This window comes from Cucurbita pepo, chromosome 6 (genome assembly GCF_057944985.1).
Source record: "Cucurbita pepo subsp. pepo isolate OVF chromosome 6, ASM5794498v1, whole genome shotgun sequence".
Lineage (NCBI taxonomy): Eukaryota > Viridiplantae > Streptophyta > Magnoliopsida > Cucurbitales > Cucurbitaceae > Cucurbita > Cucurbita pepo.
This window is the reverse complement of record NC_141803.1, coordinates 8,349,591-8,366,067: the sequence shown is the minus strand read 5'-3', so window position 1 is coordinate 8,366,067 and position 16,477 is coordinate 8,349,591. Positions and strand designations below refer to the sequence as shown.

Genomic DNA, 16,477 nt, shown 5'->3' with positions numbered 1-16,477 from the left:
AATTTCTTTTGGAGTGTGATTTCTGTGTGCTCAATTGTGAGGGTGAGTTTGTAAGGGAGTGATACATTGATTCGAGTGTTGAGTGCTAAACACGATTTAACTATATTTACGAGTGAACACACATGAGGGAGCGCTTGTGAGGTTCTTTTTTTTTTATTTTAACTTTCATTTGTAGCATGGAAAATCGAGACGACAATCCTAACATTACTGATGCACGATTGAAAGAAGCACAACAACGAATTATAGAAAGACAAATTTGAGGAATGGAAGAGTTGACTGATCGAATAGGCAGATTGGAGATTCAAAATCAAGCTCGAGAGGGGATTCCACTACCTGCCCAATCTACCGATCAATATGAGGAAGACGATTCTGATCAACACGAGGATAATCCACAGGCGGTTGGTCGTGGCTTGATGCGAGGGAGAGGCCGTGGAAGAAGGTATCATAATTTACCACAATAAGTTCCTTATGACGATAGAATTGATCATAACGTGGGGAGAATCAAATTAAAACCTCCCAAGTTTTTTGGCAAAACCTATCCAGAGGAGTACCTTGAATGGGAGAAAACGGTGGAGTCAGTGTTCAACTGTCATAATTTTAGCAATGAAAAGAAGGTACTGTTATGCGTTGCTCAATTCCAACAATATGCTCAAATTTGGTGGGATAAATTGATGTCAAGTAGGAGAAGAAATCTTGAAGAACCAATTGATTCATGGTACGAGTTCAAAGAGTCCATGCGGAAGCATTGAAACAAGGACGCAAATCTGTGGAGGATTATTACAAGGAGATGGATACATTGATGGATCGACTTGATCTTGATGAGGACATGGAGGTTCTCATCGCGAGGTTTCTTAATGGGTTAAGCACAGAGATTGCAGACAAGACTTATTTATAGCCTTATTTTGCTATCGAGGAGTTGTTGCACGTTGAAATTAAGATCGAGAGGCAAGTCCAACGAAGGTCTCCACGGTGTTTTCCTAAAACTTTTTCTCATTTTACTTCTACATGGAAAAAGGATAGTAAGAACATTGATTATAAGCATAGAAATCAAGAGGTTAATGAGAAGCCTCAAGCTAAATTTGAGAAAGGTGAGAGTTCTAGCAGAGGGAAAGAAAAAGTCGAAAAGTTTAATGTTCGAAATAGGGATTTAAAGTGTTGGAGATGTCAAAGGGCAGGACACTAGAGTAGAGATTGCCCAAATGCAAGAATTATGACCATCAAGGAGGGAGAAATTGTTACAGATGACGATGCACACGACGACATAAATGAGGAAAATGATGAGAGTGAGGAGTTTAGTGAAGAGGACCTGATATGAACCAAGAGACGTTAATCATACAATATGCTTCAATGAAGATGTGAAGAAAATATTGTTGAAATTATCCAAAGATATTTCAATTCATGCCACATTGAAGAAGAATGAAGTTTAATGTGATAAATTTTTGGGTGGAATGTTACCTCTCTTGGAATGCCTTTAATAGTTTCATTTTTGATGCTATATAAAGCCATGTATGTTGTATTTGTAAGTAGATGGAGAAAATGTTGAAATATCATCACTAGCCCAATAGAGTCAAGCCCAATAATTGTACTAGCCCAATAGAGTCAAGCCCAATAATTGTACGAGCCTATCATATATTTATTTTAGTAGAGATTTAGGAAAAATACCTCGAGATTTTAGGAGAAAGAGATCTAGATATTTTAGGAAAAAGATTCAGATTTGTTAGGTCTAGATTTAGATTTGTTAGGTCTAGATTGAGTAGGCTATACTATAAATACCCTCCACCCTACCTAGGTTATTCATCAAAGAAATCCAAAAACAATAAAAAGCAGTAGTATTCTACAGAGTGTCTTGTATTCTCTTCTCGATCGGTGTTAATAAAGAGTGCGAGTGTTTCCCACAGTGAGTTGTGTTCAACATTTGGTATCAGAGCGAGGTTAGTGTAGGTTATCTGATCTCTTGGAATCCTTAGTATGCTCTGTTGTTGCAGCTCTGTCTGATCTTCCACATCAGAAACAATTTCTTGAGATTAGTGGTGAGTGAGTTTCTTTTGTGTCGTGAGAAGTCTGTGACTCTGCAAGTCTTGTGTCAAAAGAGCTTGTTTGGTATTACTGAGGTATGGCCAACACGATGGGTGATTTCCAAATTGTTGGAGGAATCAAGAAACTCAACAACAACAACTACAACACGTGGGCAACATGCATGATGTTCTATTTACAAGGACAAGGTCTTTGGGAGATCGTTGGCGGGTGTGAAACTACGCCGCCAGAGGAGAATTCTAATGGCGCCTTGCGCAAATGGAGAATCAAAGCAGGCAAAGCAATGTTTGGCTTGCAGACCACCATCGGAGAAGAGATGTTAGAACATATTTGGGATGACAAGACACCGAAAGAAGCATGGGACACATTTGTGATGTTGTTCTCAAAGAAGAATGATACGAGGCTACAACTTCTGGAGAATGAGTTGTTGTCAATTTCACAACGTGATATGACGATTGCTCAGTACTTCCACAAGGTCAAATCGATTTGTCGGGAGATTACTGAACTAGACCCAAAGTCTGCCATTGTAGAATCTCGAATGAAGAGGATTATAATCCACAGATTGCGACCGGAATATCGAAGCTTCATTACTGCTGTACAAGGATGGCCCACTCAACCATCACTGCTAGTGTTCAAAAATTTGTTAGCCAGCCAAGAAGTCATGGCTAAACAAATGGGAGGCATCACATTAAAGGGTGAAGAAGAAGCACTCTACACAAGTGAAAGTTGGAGCAATAATAGACCGTCTACCAAACGTGGATACAATGGTGACAAAAGAAGAAGCCACCAAGGAACTTCACAACCTGAGAGAGCTCAAAAGAACGACAACAAGAGTTTCCAAGAAAAGAGATTTGGAGGTATTTGCTATAATTGCGGGAAAAAGGGCCACATGTCTAGAGATTGTTGGTCCAGGAAAAAGTCTGTTGAAAGCAATGTGGTAATATCCAAAAAGAAGATAGAGGATGAATGGGATGCAGAGGTACTATGTCCAATAGTAGAAGACGAGCTAGCACTCATGGCAATAATGGAAGAGCATATCGATTATGAGGATGACTGGATCATTGATTCACGATGCTTAAACCACATGATTGACGATCAAAGTGGTGCAATAGAAGAGGGGTGGCCCTCAGAGAAGGAAGTATTACCAGGCCTTGAGCAAATTGAAGAAATTCTTCTACAGAACACGGGGGAGCAAACGGAAGAAATTCTTTTACAAAACACGGGGGAGCAAATTGAAGAAATTCTTTTACAAAACACGGGGGAGCAAACTGAAGAAATTCTTTTACAAAACACGGGGGAGCAAACTGAAGAAATTCTTTTACAAAACACGGGGGAGCAAACTGAAGAAATTCTTTTACAAAACATAGAGGAGCAAACTGAAGAAATTCTTTTACAGAACACAGAGGAGCAAACTGAAGAGATTCTTTCACAAAAGACGGGGGAGCAAATTGTACACATTTGCTTAAGTGCTGATGTGCCTGAAGATTCAAGTGACACTAGTGTTGGTGAGCAAGAAGTGACTCAACCAAGCGAGCCTAGTGAAAATGAAATGACACCTCAACAACTCAGACATTCAGAAATAATCCTAAAGGCAAATCCAGAGTATGCCAACGCAGTAGAAGATGAAGTTAATGAGCCGGAGACATATGAAGAAGCATCACAAAACTCAACTTGGCAGAAAGCAATGGAGGAAGAAACTATAGCCCTGGAACAAAATCGGACTTGGGAGTTAGTGCCAAGACCAAGAGATACCAAACTCATCTCTTGCAAGTGGGCTTACGAAATAATGTGTACCCCGGATGGATCAATCGTGAGATACAAAGCTCAGACTATAGATTTAGGGTTCTCTAAAGAATATGGACTAGACTATGATGAAACGTTTAGTCCAGTGTTAAAGATCATTATCATACAAGTTCCTTCAATACTTACGGTAAATAAAGATTGGAAATTATGCCAGATGGATATGAATAATGTTTTCTTGCATGGAGAGTTAAACAGAGAGTTCTACATGAACCAACCGAAGAAATTCGAAAATGAAGTTGGTGTCATTGATCAATATATGCAAAATCCGAAGAAGGCTCATGTGGATGCGTCTCGACGAACCTTGAGATATGTCAAAGGTACAATCAATTACGATCGTTTATACAAAAGAAGCGAAGACTGGAAGCTAGCTGGATATAGTGATGCTGACTATGCACGAGACCATGATACTTGGAGGCCAACCACTGGGTATGTGTTCAAGTTTGGTTCAAGAACAATTTCTTGGTGTAGCAAGAGACAACCAACAGTATCATTATCAACTACAGAAGCAGACTATAGAGCAGCTCACGAAAATACATGGTTAAAACTTTTGATGGAAGATTGGCACCAGAAAATTGAGTATCCAATACCACTTCATTGCGACAACCAATCTGCGATTCACCTAGCAGAAAATCCGGTGTTTCGTGCTAGAACAAAGCATGTGGAAGTGCATTATCATTTCATTAGAGAGAAGGCCCTAAAGGAAGAAATCGAGATGCAGTAGATCAAGACAGATGACCAAGTGGCAGACTTGTTTACAAAAGGGCTGAATACTGGCAAACATGAGAGCTTTCGCTGTCAGCTCAACATGGTGCAGCGAATGAGGACTAGTGCTGAGGGGGAGTGTTGAAATATCATCACTAGACCAATAGAGTCAAGCCCAATAATTGTACTAGCCCAATAGAGTCAAGCCCAATAATTGTACGAGCCTATCATATATTTATTTTAGTAGAGATTTAGAAAAAATACCTCGAGATTTTAGGAGAAAGAGATCAAGATATTTTAGGAAAAAGATTCAGATTTGTTAGGTCTAGATTTAGATTTGTTAGGTCTAGATTGAGTAGGCTATAGTATAAATACCCTCCACCCTACCTAGGTTATTCATCAAAGAAATCCAAAAACAATAAAAAGTAGTAGTATTCTACCGAGTGTCTTGTATTCTCTTCTCGATCGGTGTTAATAAAGAGTGCGAGTGTTTCCCACAGTGAGTTGTGTTCAACAGAAAATATAGTAAAAGAAGCATTTCTTTAGCCAATGGCTAAGTTTCTTTGCAAGTTTATGTAGTTTAGGTTGCTAGTTATAGAATTTGCATATAATACGGTTGTTCATAGCACTACTAGATGCACCCCTTTTGAAATTGTTTATGGCGTTAATCCTTTAACCCCCATTGACTTGTTATCTATTCCGTCAAAAGAGTGTGAATTTTGATGCAAATGCAAAGGTTGAGTTTATTCATAAATTGCACAAGCAAGTAAAAGAACACATAGAGAAACAAAATTCCAAGGTTGCCACCCGAATTAATAAAGGACGCAAGATTGTCATCTTCAAGCTAGGAGATTGGGTTTGTGTGCATTTCCGAAAATAAAGATTACCTAGTCAAAGAAAATCTAAGCTTCTACCACGAGGAGGTGAACCATTTCAAGTTCTTGAGCGTATCAACGACGATGCTTATAAAATTGATTTACCAGGTAACCAGGCAAGTATGGTGTTAGTGCAACTTTTAATTTTGTTGATTTAAGTCCTTTTGATGTAGGTGATGACTGGGATTCAAGAATGAATCCTTCTCAGAAGGGGGAGAATGATATGAACCACGACCATGGAATTTCCATAACTCAAGGTCCAATTACAAGGACGAGAGCCAAGAAGCTACAACAAACCTTGTACACTTATATTCAAGCTATGGTGAGCTCATCAAATGAAACTCCAGAAGACGTTGGAGACCTCACTTATATGTTGTGCAAAATTGAGCTTCAAGAATGATATGTTTATCTATTTATCTTATAATAGACTACAAATTATGAATCTATAATATTATAAAAAAGTCTATATTTATCTTATCAATAAAATATTTTTTTTATTTTTTTAAGATTTAACTGCATTTTTTAGCTCGGTTTGAAGTTTAATTGTATGATTGAAACTTTAGAGTATTTTTATTAATTTAACCTTTTTTTTATAATTCAAAATTGGCAAAACTCACTTAAGCTACCAGCGTGTTCGAATCACGCCTTCCATTTTTCATTTCAATCTATCAATGTATTAAAATTACAAATTACTAAATATTTTTATTGAGATGTTGATTAATAAAATCACACGGTTATCTTTCATTTCCGAAATCAAAGTTATAAACAAGACGAAACGTGCAATTATTGTTTAAGTCTCAGCTTTTTTTTTTTTTTTTTTTTTTTTTTTGTCAACCAAGCAAATATTTGAGTTTATTTTGATAAAATCAACAAGAAAATTAGAGTTTTTATATATTTCTTTAATAATGGAACAATATTTCATAAGGAGTTATGGTAATATTTAAATTTCTTTGTTGTTGTTGTTTTTTTTTTTTAAACTATTTTTTTAAAAGACAAATTTAGTATTTACTATTTCAAAATGTGTATTATTTCTATAAATTGTTTGAGATCTTCCTGACATCTTCATATTAATCAAACATCACATAGAAAGAATAAAAGATGAATCTGGTAGGGTTTTTTCTACTATTCCATTTTTTACTTTTCTCTCATCCATTTCTTGCCATTGCTGACTCATGGTCAGAGCTAAAGCATTCTGGTAGATCTCTATCTGCCTTCCTCTTCACTTCTCTGCCACCTCCAGCGGCATTTCTCTTCACTTCTCCGCCACCTCCTGCACGAAACTTCTTTAAATCTCCACCTCCGGCGGCGTTTCTCTTCCCCTCTCCGCCACCTCCTGAGCGAAGCTTCTTTAAATCTCCTCCAGGAGCAGCGTTTCTCTTCCCCTCTCCGCCACCTCCTGAGCGAAGCTTCTTTAAATCTCCTCCGCCAGCGGCGTTTCTCTTCCCCTCTCCACCACCTCCACCGCAGTCAGCAGAGTGATGTGAAGACTGTACGAAAGATCAGCCACGCCATAGAAGATAAGCTAATTGGCGAGAGAGATGTTCTTAATAAGAGATGAGCTTTTTTAATTCAAGCCCTATAATAATATAATAGGGAAATCTTATGATCACTACTTTAGTTTTAAAAATAAGTTTATCATTATAAAAATACAATTTTATTTGAAGTTTAAAAAATATTTATAAATTTTCAAAACTTCTGTAATAATATTTGGATGAAAAAATATTAGAGCTTTAAATTATAACATTTTTAAAGTTTTTTTTTTTTGGGTACAATTTAGATCAAATTAAAAGTTCAAAAATAAAAGGACAAATTTAAGTTCAAAATTAACTTTTATTTTATTTTATTACAACACCTCATCCAACAACATAATGATCCTTGATTCCCTTTAGAAAAAAAAAAAAAAAACAATACGAACAAAAGAAAGAAAAAAGAAAAGAAAAGATAATCGGATTTTCTAGGAGAGAGAAAAAGGAAAACAATACTTTACCATCATTTTAGAAAATCATGATCAATAGCATTAAAATGGTAAAATAAATAAATAAATAAATATTAAAATTGGTCCAAGATAATTAGGAAGACAGAGAAGAAAATTGAAAAAAAAAATCCATAAAAATTGACAAAAGAGATTGGGAAACTTCCGAGAGAGGAAAAAAAAGGAAGTTTTTATTGTAGTGCAATTCAAGAATGGATTAAAATTGGATTAAAATAATTGTTAATAGAATTAAAAGAAAAGAAATGAAGAAATACAGACAAGAAAAAATGGGAGATTGGAAATTTATTGAACTGTCTTTTATTATGGATGTAACAAGCAGTGGAATAAAATTGACAGTTTTTTATGGATACCGTCGAATACACCTTAGTTTCTAAGAATAAAAATTATAGAGGATAAACCATGAAAAAGAATTGAATTTTGAAATATGAGATGACAAGAAAGCAGATAATACTCGGACATAAAATAAATTAATCGAATTTTTTTATATGATAATAGCTGCATCTACAAGAAAACATTAGTAATAATAGAAGATGAGATTCTTAGTAAGTGTATATATATATATATATATATATGAAATATTCTAAGATAGAATCTAATGTTCGCATGAAGTTTAACACATGAAACAATGTAAATTAGATAAATAATTTTATAGAAGTTCGAACTTGAAACTGATGTTATGAGCTCACATAGAATGACTTGAATTTCAAAGGACAGAATCAAACTTTCATTAAGGATAAATTCGTGACAACAACTTAAGCTAATCCGATAAGTGACCTTACTATCAGCTCAGTCAGAAGACTCGTCTTATGTATGACGACACGTGCCTAGTGGCCCTTGCACGTGTCATTTATGTTTTATATTATATGATGATGTGTTGATGTTATATGATGATGTGATGATGTAATATGATGATGTGATGATGTGATAATGTTGTATGATGACGTGATGACGTTAGATGATGATGTAATTATGTTATATGATGACTTGATGACGTTAGATAATTATGTGATGATGTACATGATGTTGACATGATGATGATGATGCATAATAATAAGATAATGAGACGTATGATGATAAAATGATTTAATATGATGAGGTTCCATATTAACATGTTGTGCATGTATTAAATGTCACGATGCATTATGACGACAAGTTTTCAAAGACACAACCCTAGTTAATGCTAATGATGATGCATATATGAAGGCCAATGCATGCATGCTACTTAAAGTAATGTGTGAACGGTGTATAGGGTTGTGTCTTAAAGATGGTTTAAAGATGAACACTATAGGGACCTCATGCATTTTGTGGGTTCATATATATCAGGATACTTCTCCACTAATGATGATGAGTGCGGACGCACACAGTATGATGATGAGGGTGTTCATGGGGAGCAACTGGCAATCAACGCTAAATTAACAATTGTCAATTGGCTGATGTGAGAAGCAATCCAGGAAAAAAGACTTGAGGAGTACTTGAAGTTGATGTTTTATAGATTGTGGAGAAGAACACAGTTTTGATTAAAGTCCAAGTAATCCAACATCAATTTTTTATGTAGAGAATCAAGCTAATCAAGACATCTAGAAAAATAATCAAATGGCATATGGTCCTCAACAAGCCAACACCCAAGGAAAAGAATACTACGCATGAGAGGTGAGATTAAGTTAAACAACAACCGTTACTCCCAAGAAACAACTGATACACAGGAGAGAAAGGAGGAAATTGCTATATAGAAAGAGCAGAGCAAAATTTATGCAAAAACTGGTGAACAAAAGAAGCAGAGAAAAAACTATGCAGGCAGTCTCCTAAAATGCAAACAATAGTCAACAGTGACTAAGAGAGATGAATATACACATCTCTATCTTCTTTTCCACAAACAATAAAAAAGAATAAGGAAGAAGGCCGGTTCGAGAAGTTCGTGGATATATTTAAGAAAATTCATATAAACATATCATTAGTGGAAGCCTTGAAATAAATGTTCAATTATATCAAAATCTTGAAAGATATTCTCACCCATCAAATAAAATTTGAAGAATTCGAGGTGGTAGCGTTTAATGAAGAGTGTAGTGCAATATTGCAAAATAAGGTCCCAAAAGAAGATAGATCTCGACTTATTTACAATTCCAATATTAACTAAACGAAAGAAGTTAGGTCGAGCATTATGTTATTTGGGATCAAGAATTAATCTAATGTCGTTGTCTATTTACCAAAAGTTAGGTATTGGTGAAGGTAGATAAACTAAAGCTACCCTATAAATACTCATGATATGTATTTTATTTTCACAACAACAAAGAGAATTGAAAAGCATAAGAGCTTAATGTAATTATGCAACTTGGTCGATTAAGATTCGTGTTGACTTATATGCACAAGGCGTGTAGGATGTCATCGAGCATTGTGACATTGAGAAGCGTAAGGACAGGATTACTCTTGTCGCGATCTACCAAGCGAAAAGGACATTCTTCAAATGTTGGCAGAGAAGGACTCGACAAAGGTAGCGTGGGAGATGCTGCAAACAATCATGTGGGTGTGAACATGTCAAGAAAGCAAAGGTGTAGACCTTGAAGAGTGAGTTCGAGACTATCCGCATGAAAGATGGTGAGTCAATAGATGACTTTGCCATGAAGTTGACGACAATCGTTAGTGACATTCGTTCATTAGGCAACGTGGTGGAGGAGATCTCCATTGTCAAGAAGTTTCTTCAAGCAGTTCCCCAAGATTCATGCAGATTGTTACCTCCATTGAGCAGTTCGGCGACCTCAATAACATGTCGGTTGAGGAGGTCGTTGGTCACCTTAAGGTACATGAGGAGAGACTTCGTGGCTACAAAGAGAAAGAGGAGGATAAATACCTCTTACTCACACATGAGGAGTGGCTCACACGGACGAAAAAGAAAGATGCAATGACTTTTCTTTTTTAAGTATGAGGGGATGTGACAGCCATAACAAAGATAACAGAGGTCGTGGACGTGGCCGCGGTAATGGTGGCAAAGGAGGTCGTGACAATACTTCACAATCCCATGAAATGTCAACCCTCGGATGGAATAGAAGGCGGAGGAGACAACAAAGGAATAGAAGCAGGAGGACTTGAATGGATGTTTGAGTAGAATGGATCATGAAGTGGTAGAATGAGAGTTGAAGGAGCTAATGTCAAAGTTTGTGAAGCTGATGAAAAAGGAAAATCATCTTTACAAAATTTAACATCACGACTCATAAAGAAGTTTTAAGATTGCATCTCATACAACTTGTAACCTTTGTGACCCCAAGGATATCCTATGAAAACACAAGGAATTGCCAGAGTTTCAAACTTTTGCTTAGGATGTACTACAGTTGCAGAACACTTCAAACCAAAAACTTTAAGATGGTTTAATGTAGGTGGTCGTTTGTAGAGTGCTTCAAAGGGTGTCTTGTTAGATACCAATGATGATGATGTTCTATTTATAAGATGAACAGCAGTTAAAATGAGATCTCCCCAAAAATTAAGTGGAACTTGTGACTGAAAAAGAAGATACCTAGATACATTTAGGATATGATGATGCTTACGTTCTATGACTCCATTTTGTTGTGGAGTATAGGCACAAGTGCGCTGAAATTCAATGCCACAAGAAGTAAAAAATGGTTGCAAACATAGGAAGTCAGTCCCATTGTCTGATCTAACTATCTTGATAGTAGTATGGAATTGAATTTGAACGAATTTAACAAAGTTTACTAACAAATGATGTACTTCTGATTTGTGTTGCATAAGAAAAACCCAAGAACATCGAGTAAAATAATCATCAACCGTGTGAAAAAATGCAAACCAGAATGGGTTGAAATTTTATGTGGTCCCCAAACATCACAATGTAACCGATTAAAGGCAAATTGATTTGTTATTGACTTCTTGGGAAAGACAACCTAGTTTGTTTTGCTAATGGGCAAATACTACAGTTATGAGAAAGAGTAGCATTATTAAATGGTTGCAAATGATCGATATCCTCGATTGTTGCGTTAATTGATTTGTACTGCCCTTCTAGAATTATTTTTATGTTGACATCGATCTTCTATATGTCCCCTTCTATCACAAAATTTACAGTAAAACCTAACGATTCGATACTCATCAATTGTATGGCCACTTTTATTGCAGTGTTCACATGATTTATCCTTTGCGAATTTTGAATATGTGGTTTTCTTCTGCACTGCTGATGCAATCGAGAAATTCTTAGTAGGTTCAGAAGTTACCTAAAACTGCATCTCTTCTTGTACAAGTAATGAATAGGCTTCCATCACATTAGGTAATGGAGTCATCATCAATATGTTAGATCAACGTGTATTTGACGTTGATTACAAGTAAACTTGTCTTCATTGCGTTGATCAACATGTATTTGACGTTGATTACACGTAAATGGTGTGCGGTACACTTCTAATTCATCCCAGAGTGCTTTGAGCTTGGTGAAATATGCTAACAGTGTCATGGTTCCAGTGATATCATTGCTATCGACTTTTGTATCTGAAAAATTGCTGGAGCATTCTTTTGTGAGAATTGATCGTGAAGATCAATCCATACTTGATGAGTTGTCTTGGCGTCAATAATACTCTTAGCGATATCTGCTTCAACTGAATGAGTTAACCAAGATATTATCATACTGTTGCACTGATTCCAGAGTTCAAATTCGGTCGAATTTGCATCTTGAGACGGTTCTTCAATTGGGCCATCAATGAAGCCAATTTTCTTTTTGGCAATAACAACATGCATAACTGATGTACTCCAGTATTGGTAATTTGTTCCATCTAATTTGATTGGAACAAGTGAATATCTTTGTTGATTAGAGTGATGAATATAATAAGGATGTGTTAAATCAACATCCGAAATTTTGAAGCTGAATTTGGCTGATTCCTCCATAGAGTAAATTTTGATATTTAAGAATACTAAGATGGGATCTTTGATACCATGTTAAGAATGAGAAAATTAGAATTAGGATCGAAGGTGTGTATTTTCATCCATATTCATACGCTTTAAATAGGATACAAGATAACAACTAATACCTACCAATAAAGAAAATATAAACTAATTAAATATGAAGAATAAAATAAAATATACTGTAAATCAAATCATAAAAAGAGAATATTAAAAATAAATATCTAAGATATATTCAATAAATAATATAAACTTCAAATATTATATCTCAAGAAGGCACCATATTATATAGGAGCTAGGAGCTTGTCGATAGACAGGCATTCCATATTATATTGAATAAGTTTTGGTGGATACTATTAATGTTTAAAAAATTTCTCATAAATGAATGATATATTTATCTATTTACCTTATAATAGACTAAAAATTATGAATCTATAATATTAGAATATATATATATATATATATATATATATATATATATTTCTCTTATTAATAAAATATATTTTTAATATTTTTTAGAATTTATTGGCATTTTTTAGCTCAGTTGGAAGTTTAATTGTATGATTGAAATTTTAGAGTATTTTTATTAATTTAACATTTCTTTTATAATTCAAAATTGGCAAAACACACTTCTACCAGCCTGTCGTAATCACGCCTTCCATTTTTCATTTTAATCTATGAATGTATTAAAATTACAAATTTTTCAATATTTTATTGAGATGTTGATTAATAAAACCACACCGTTATCTTTCATTCTCAAAATAAAAGTTTTAAACAAAACAAAGCGTGCATTTATTGTTTCAGTTTCTGATATTTTTTTTGTCAATGAACCAAATATTATTTATTTTGATAAAATCAACAAGAAATTTAGAATTTTTATATATTTATTTAAGAATGGAACAATATTTCACAAATTTTGGTAAGAACATAAAAGGAGTTAGGGTAATATATAAATTTCTTTGTTGTTTTTTTTTTTAACTAATTTTTTAAAAGAAAAATTTAGTATTTACTATTTAAAAATGTGTATTATTCCTATAAATTGTTTGAGATCTTCATGCCATCTTCATAATCATCAAACATCATAAAGAAATAACAAAACATCATGCCATCTTCCATTTTTCAAAACATCATATTATTCCTATTCATTTTTCCACTTTTCTCTCATCCATTTCTTGCTATTGCTGACTCATGGTCCGACCTGAAGCATTCCGGTAGATCTCTATCTGCCTTACTCTTCACTTCTCCGCCACCTCCAGCGGCATTTCTCTTCACTTCTCCGCCACCTCCTGCACGAAGCTTCTTTAAATCTCCACCTCCGGCGGCGTTTCTCTTCCCCTCTCCGCCACCTCCTGAGCGAAGCTTCTTTAAATCTCCTCCGCCAGCAGCGTTTCTCTTCCCATCTCCGCCACCTCCTAAGCGAAGCTTCTTTAAATCTCCTCCGCCAGCAGCGTTTCTCTTCCCCTCTCCGCCACCTCCTGAGCGAAGCTTCTTTAAATCTCCTCTGCCAGCAGTGTTTCTCTTCCCCTCTCCACCACCTCCTGCCCGAAGCTTCTTTAAATCTCCACCCCCGGCGGCGTTTCTCTTCCCCTCTCCACCACCTCCTGCCCAAAGCTTCTTTAAATCTCCACCCCGAGCGGCGTTTCTCTTCCCCTCTCCGCCACCCCCGGCAGCGTTTCTCTTCCCCTCTCCGCCACCTCCGCCGCAGCCAACGGAGTGATTGCAGACTGTACGGAAGATCAACCATCCAGAGAAGATAAGCTGACTGGCGAGAAAGATGTTCTCAATAAGCGATGAACTTTTTTAATTTAAGCCCTTTAACAGTTTAAGGCAGAAATCTTATGATCGCTACTTTTGTTTTAAAAATAAGTTTATCATTATATAAATATAACTTTATTTCGTGTTTAAAAAATATTCATAAATTTTCAAAAATAGTATTAATATTTATAATTTATTGAACGTATAAGAGAACTTCTTTAATAATATTTGGATGAAAAAATATTAGAGCTTTAAATTAGACATTTTTAAAGTTTTTTTTGGTACAATTTTGATCCAATTAAAGGTTAAAAAATAAAAGGACAAGTTTATATTCAAAATTAACTTTTATTTTATTTTATTAGAACACCTCCTCCAAGGATGTAATGATCACTTATATCCAGAGAAAAAAAGAAAGAACATAACCAAAGAACAAGAATAAAAGAAAAAATAGTATTTGGGAGGAGAGAGAAAAAGGAAAATAATACTTTAAGCAAGGGAGAATAAAAGTTTATTAGATCTTCATCTCTTCTTATTCTATTTCAATTATTTTTATTTTTACCATCATTTTAGAAAATCATGATCAACAACATTAAAATTGTAAAAAAAATAAACTATGAAAATTGGCTAAAGATAATTGAGGTGATAATGTTATATGATGATGTGGTGGTGTGATAATGCTATGTGATGACCTGATAACGTTAGATGATGATGTAATTATGTTATATGATGACTTGATGACGTTAGATAATTATGTGATGATGTTATATGATGATGTGATGATGTACATGATGTTGACATGATGATGATGATGCATAATAATAAGATGTTGAGACGTATGATGATGAAATGACTTAATATGACGATGTTCCATATTAAGATGTTGTGCATGTATAAAATGTAAATGATGATGAATGTATGAAGGCCAATGCGTGCATGTTACTTAGAGTAATGTGTGAACGGTGTATAGGGTTGTGTCTTAAAGATGATTTAAAGATGAAAACTATAGAGACCTCATGCATTTTGTGTGTCCATATATATCGGGATACTTCTCCACTAATGATGATGAGTGCGGACGCACAGAGTATGATGATGAGGGTGTTCATGGGAAGCAATTGGCAATCAACGCTAAATTAACAATTGTCAATTGGCTGATGTGAGAAGCAATCCAGGAAAGAAGACTTGAGGAGTACTTGAAGTTGATGTTTTATAGATTGTGGAGAAGAACACAGTTTTGATTAAAGTCCAAGTAATCCAACATCAATTTTTTATGTAGAGAATCAAGCTAATCAAGACATCTAGAAAAATAATCAAATGGCATATGGTCCTCAACAAGCCAACACCCAAGGAAAAGAATACTACGCATGAGAGGAGAGATTAAGTTAAACAACAAGCTTTACTCCCAAGAAACAACTGATACACAGCAGAGAAAGGAGGAAATTGCTGTATAGAAAGAGCAGAGCAAAATTTATGCAAAAACTGGTGAACAAAAGAAGCAGAGAAAAAACTATGCACGCAGTCTCCTAAAATGCAAACAATAGTCAACAGTGACTAAGAGAGATGAATATACACATCTCTATCTTCTTTTCCACAAACAATAAAAAAGAATAAGGAAGAAGGTCGGTTCGAGAAGTTCATGGATATATTTAAGAAAATTCATATAAACATATCATTAGTGGAAGCCTTGAAATAAATGTTCAATTATATCAAAATCTGGAAAGATTGTTCCCCAAGATTCATGCAGATTGTTACCTCCATTGAGCAGTTCGGAGACCTCAATAACATGTCGGTTGAGGAGGTCGTTGGTCATTTTAAGGTCCAAGAGGAAAGACTTCGTGGCTACAAAGAGAGAGGAGGATAAATACCTCTTACTCACACATGAGGAGTGGCTCACACGGACGAAAAAGAAAGATGCAATGACTTTTCTTTTTTAAGTATGAGGGGATGTGACAGCCATAACAAAGATAATAGAGGTCGTGGACGTGGCCGCGGTAATGGTGGCAAAGGAGGTCGTGACAATACTTCACAATCCCATGAAATGCCAACCCTCGGATGGAATAGAAGGCGGAGGAGACAACAAAGGAATAGAAGCAGGAGGACTTGAATGGATGTTTGAGTAGAATGGATCATGAAGTGGTAGAATGAGAGTTGAAGGAGCTAATGTCAAAGTTTGTGAAGCTGATGAAAATTTAACATCTTTAAAAAATATAACATCACAACTGATAAAGAAATTTTTAGATTGCATGTCATACAACTTGTAATCTTTGTGACCACAAGGATATCCTATGAAAACACAAGGAATTGCCAAAGTTTCAAACTTTTGCTTAGGATGTACTACAGTTGCAGAACACTTCAAACCAAAAACTTTAAGATGGTTTAATGTAGGTGGTCGTTTGTAGAGTGCTTCAAAGGGTGTCTTGTTAGATAACAA

General features: G+C 35.3%; 1 protein-coding gene across 1 annotated transcript; it reads right to left on the bottom strand.

Annotated features, from left to right (window-relative positions):
- Positions 1–11,847: 11,847 nt before the first annotated feature.
- LOC147792256 (uncharacterized) lies at positions 11,848–12,279 on the bottom strand. The gene has a single exon (XM_087124818.1). It carries the CDS (start codon positions 12,277–12,279, stop codon positions 11,848–11,850), a length of 432 nt encoding a protein of 143 aa, XP_086980944.1.
- Between the last annotated feature and the right edge of the window lie 4,198 nt (positions 12,280–16,477).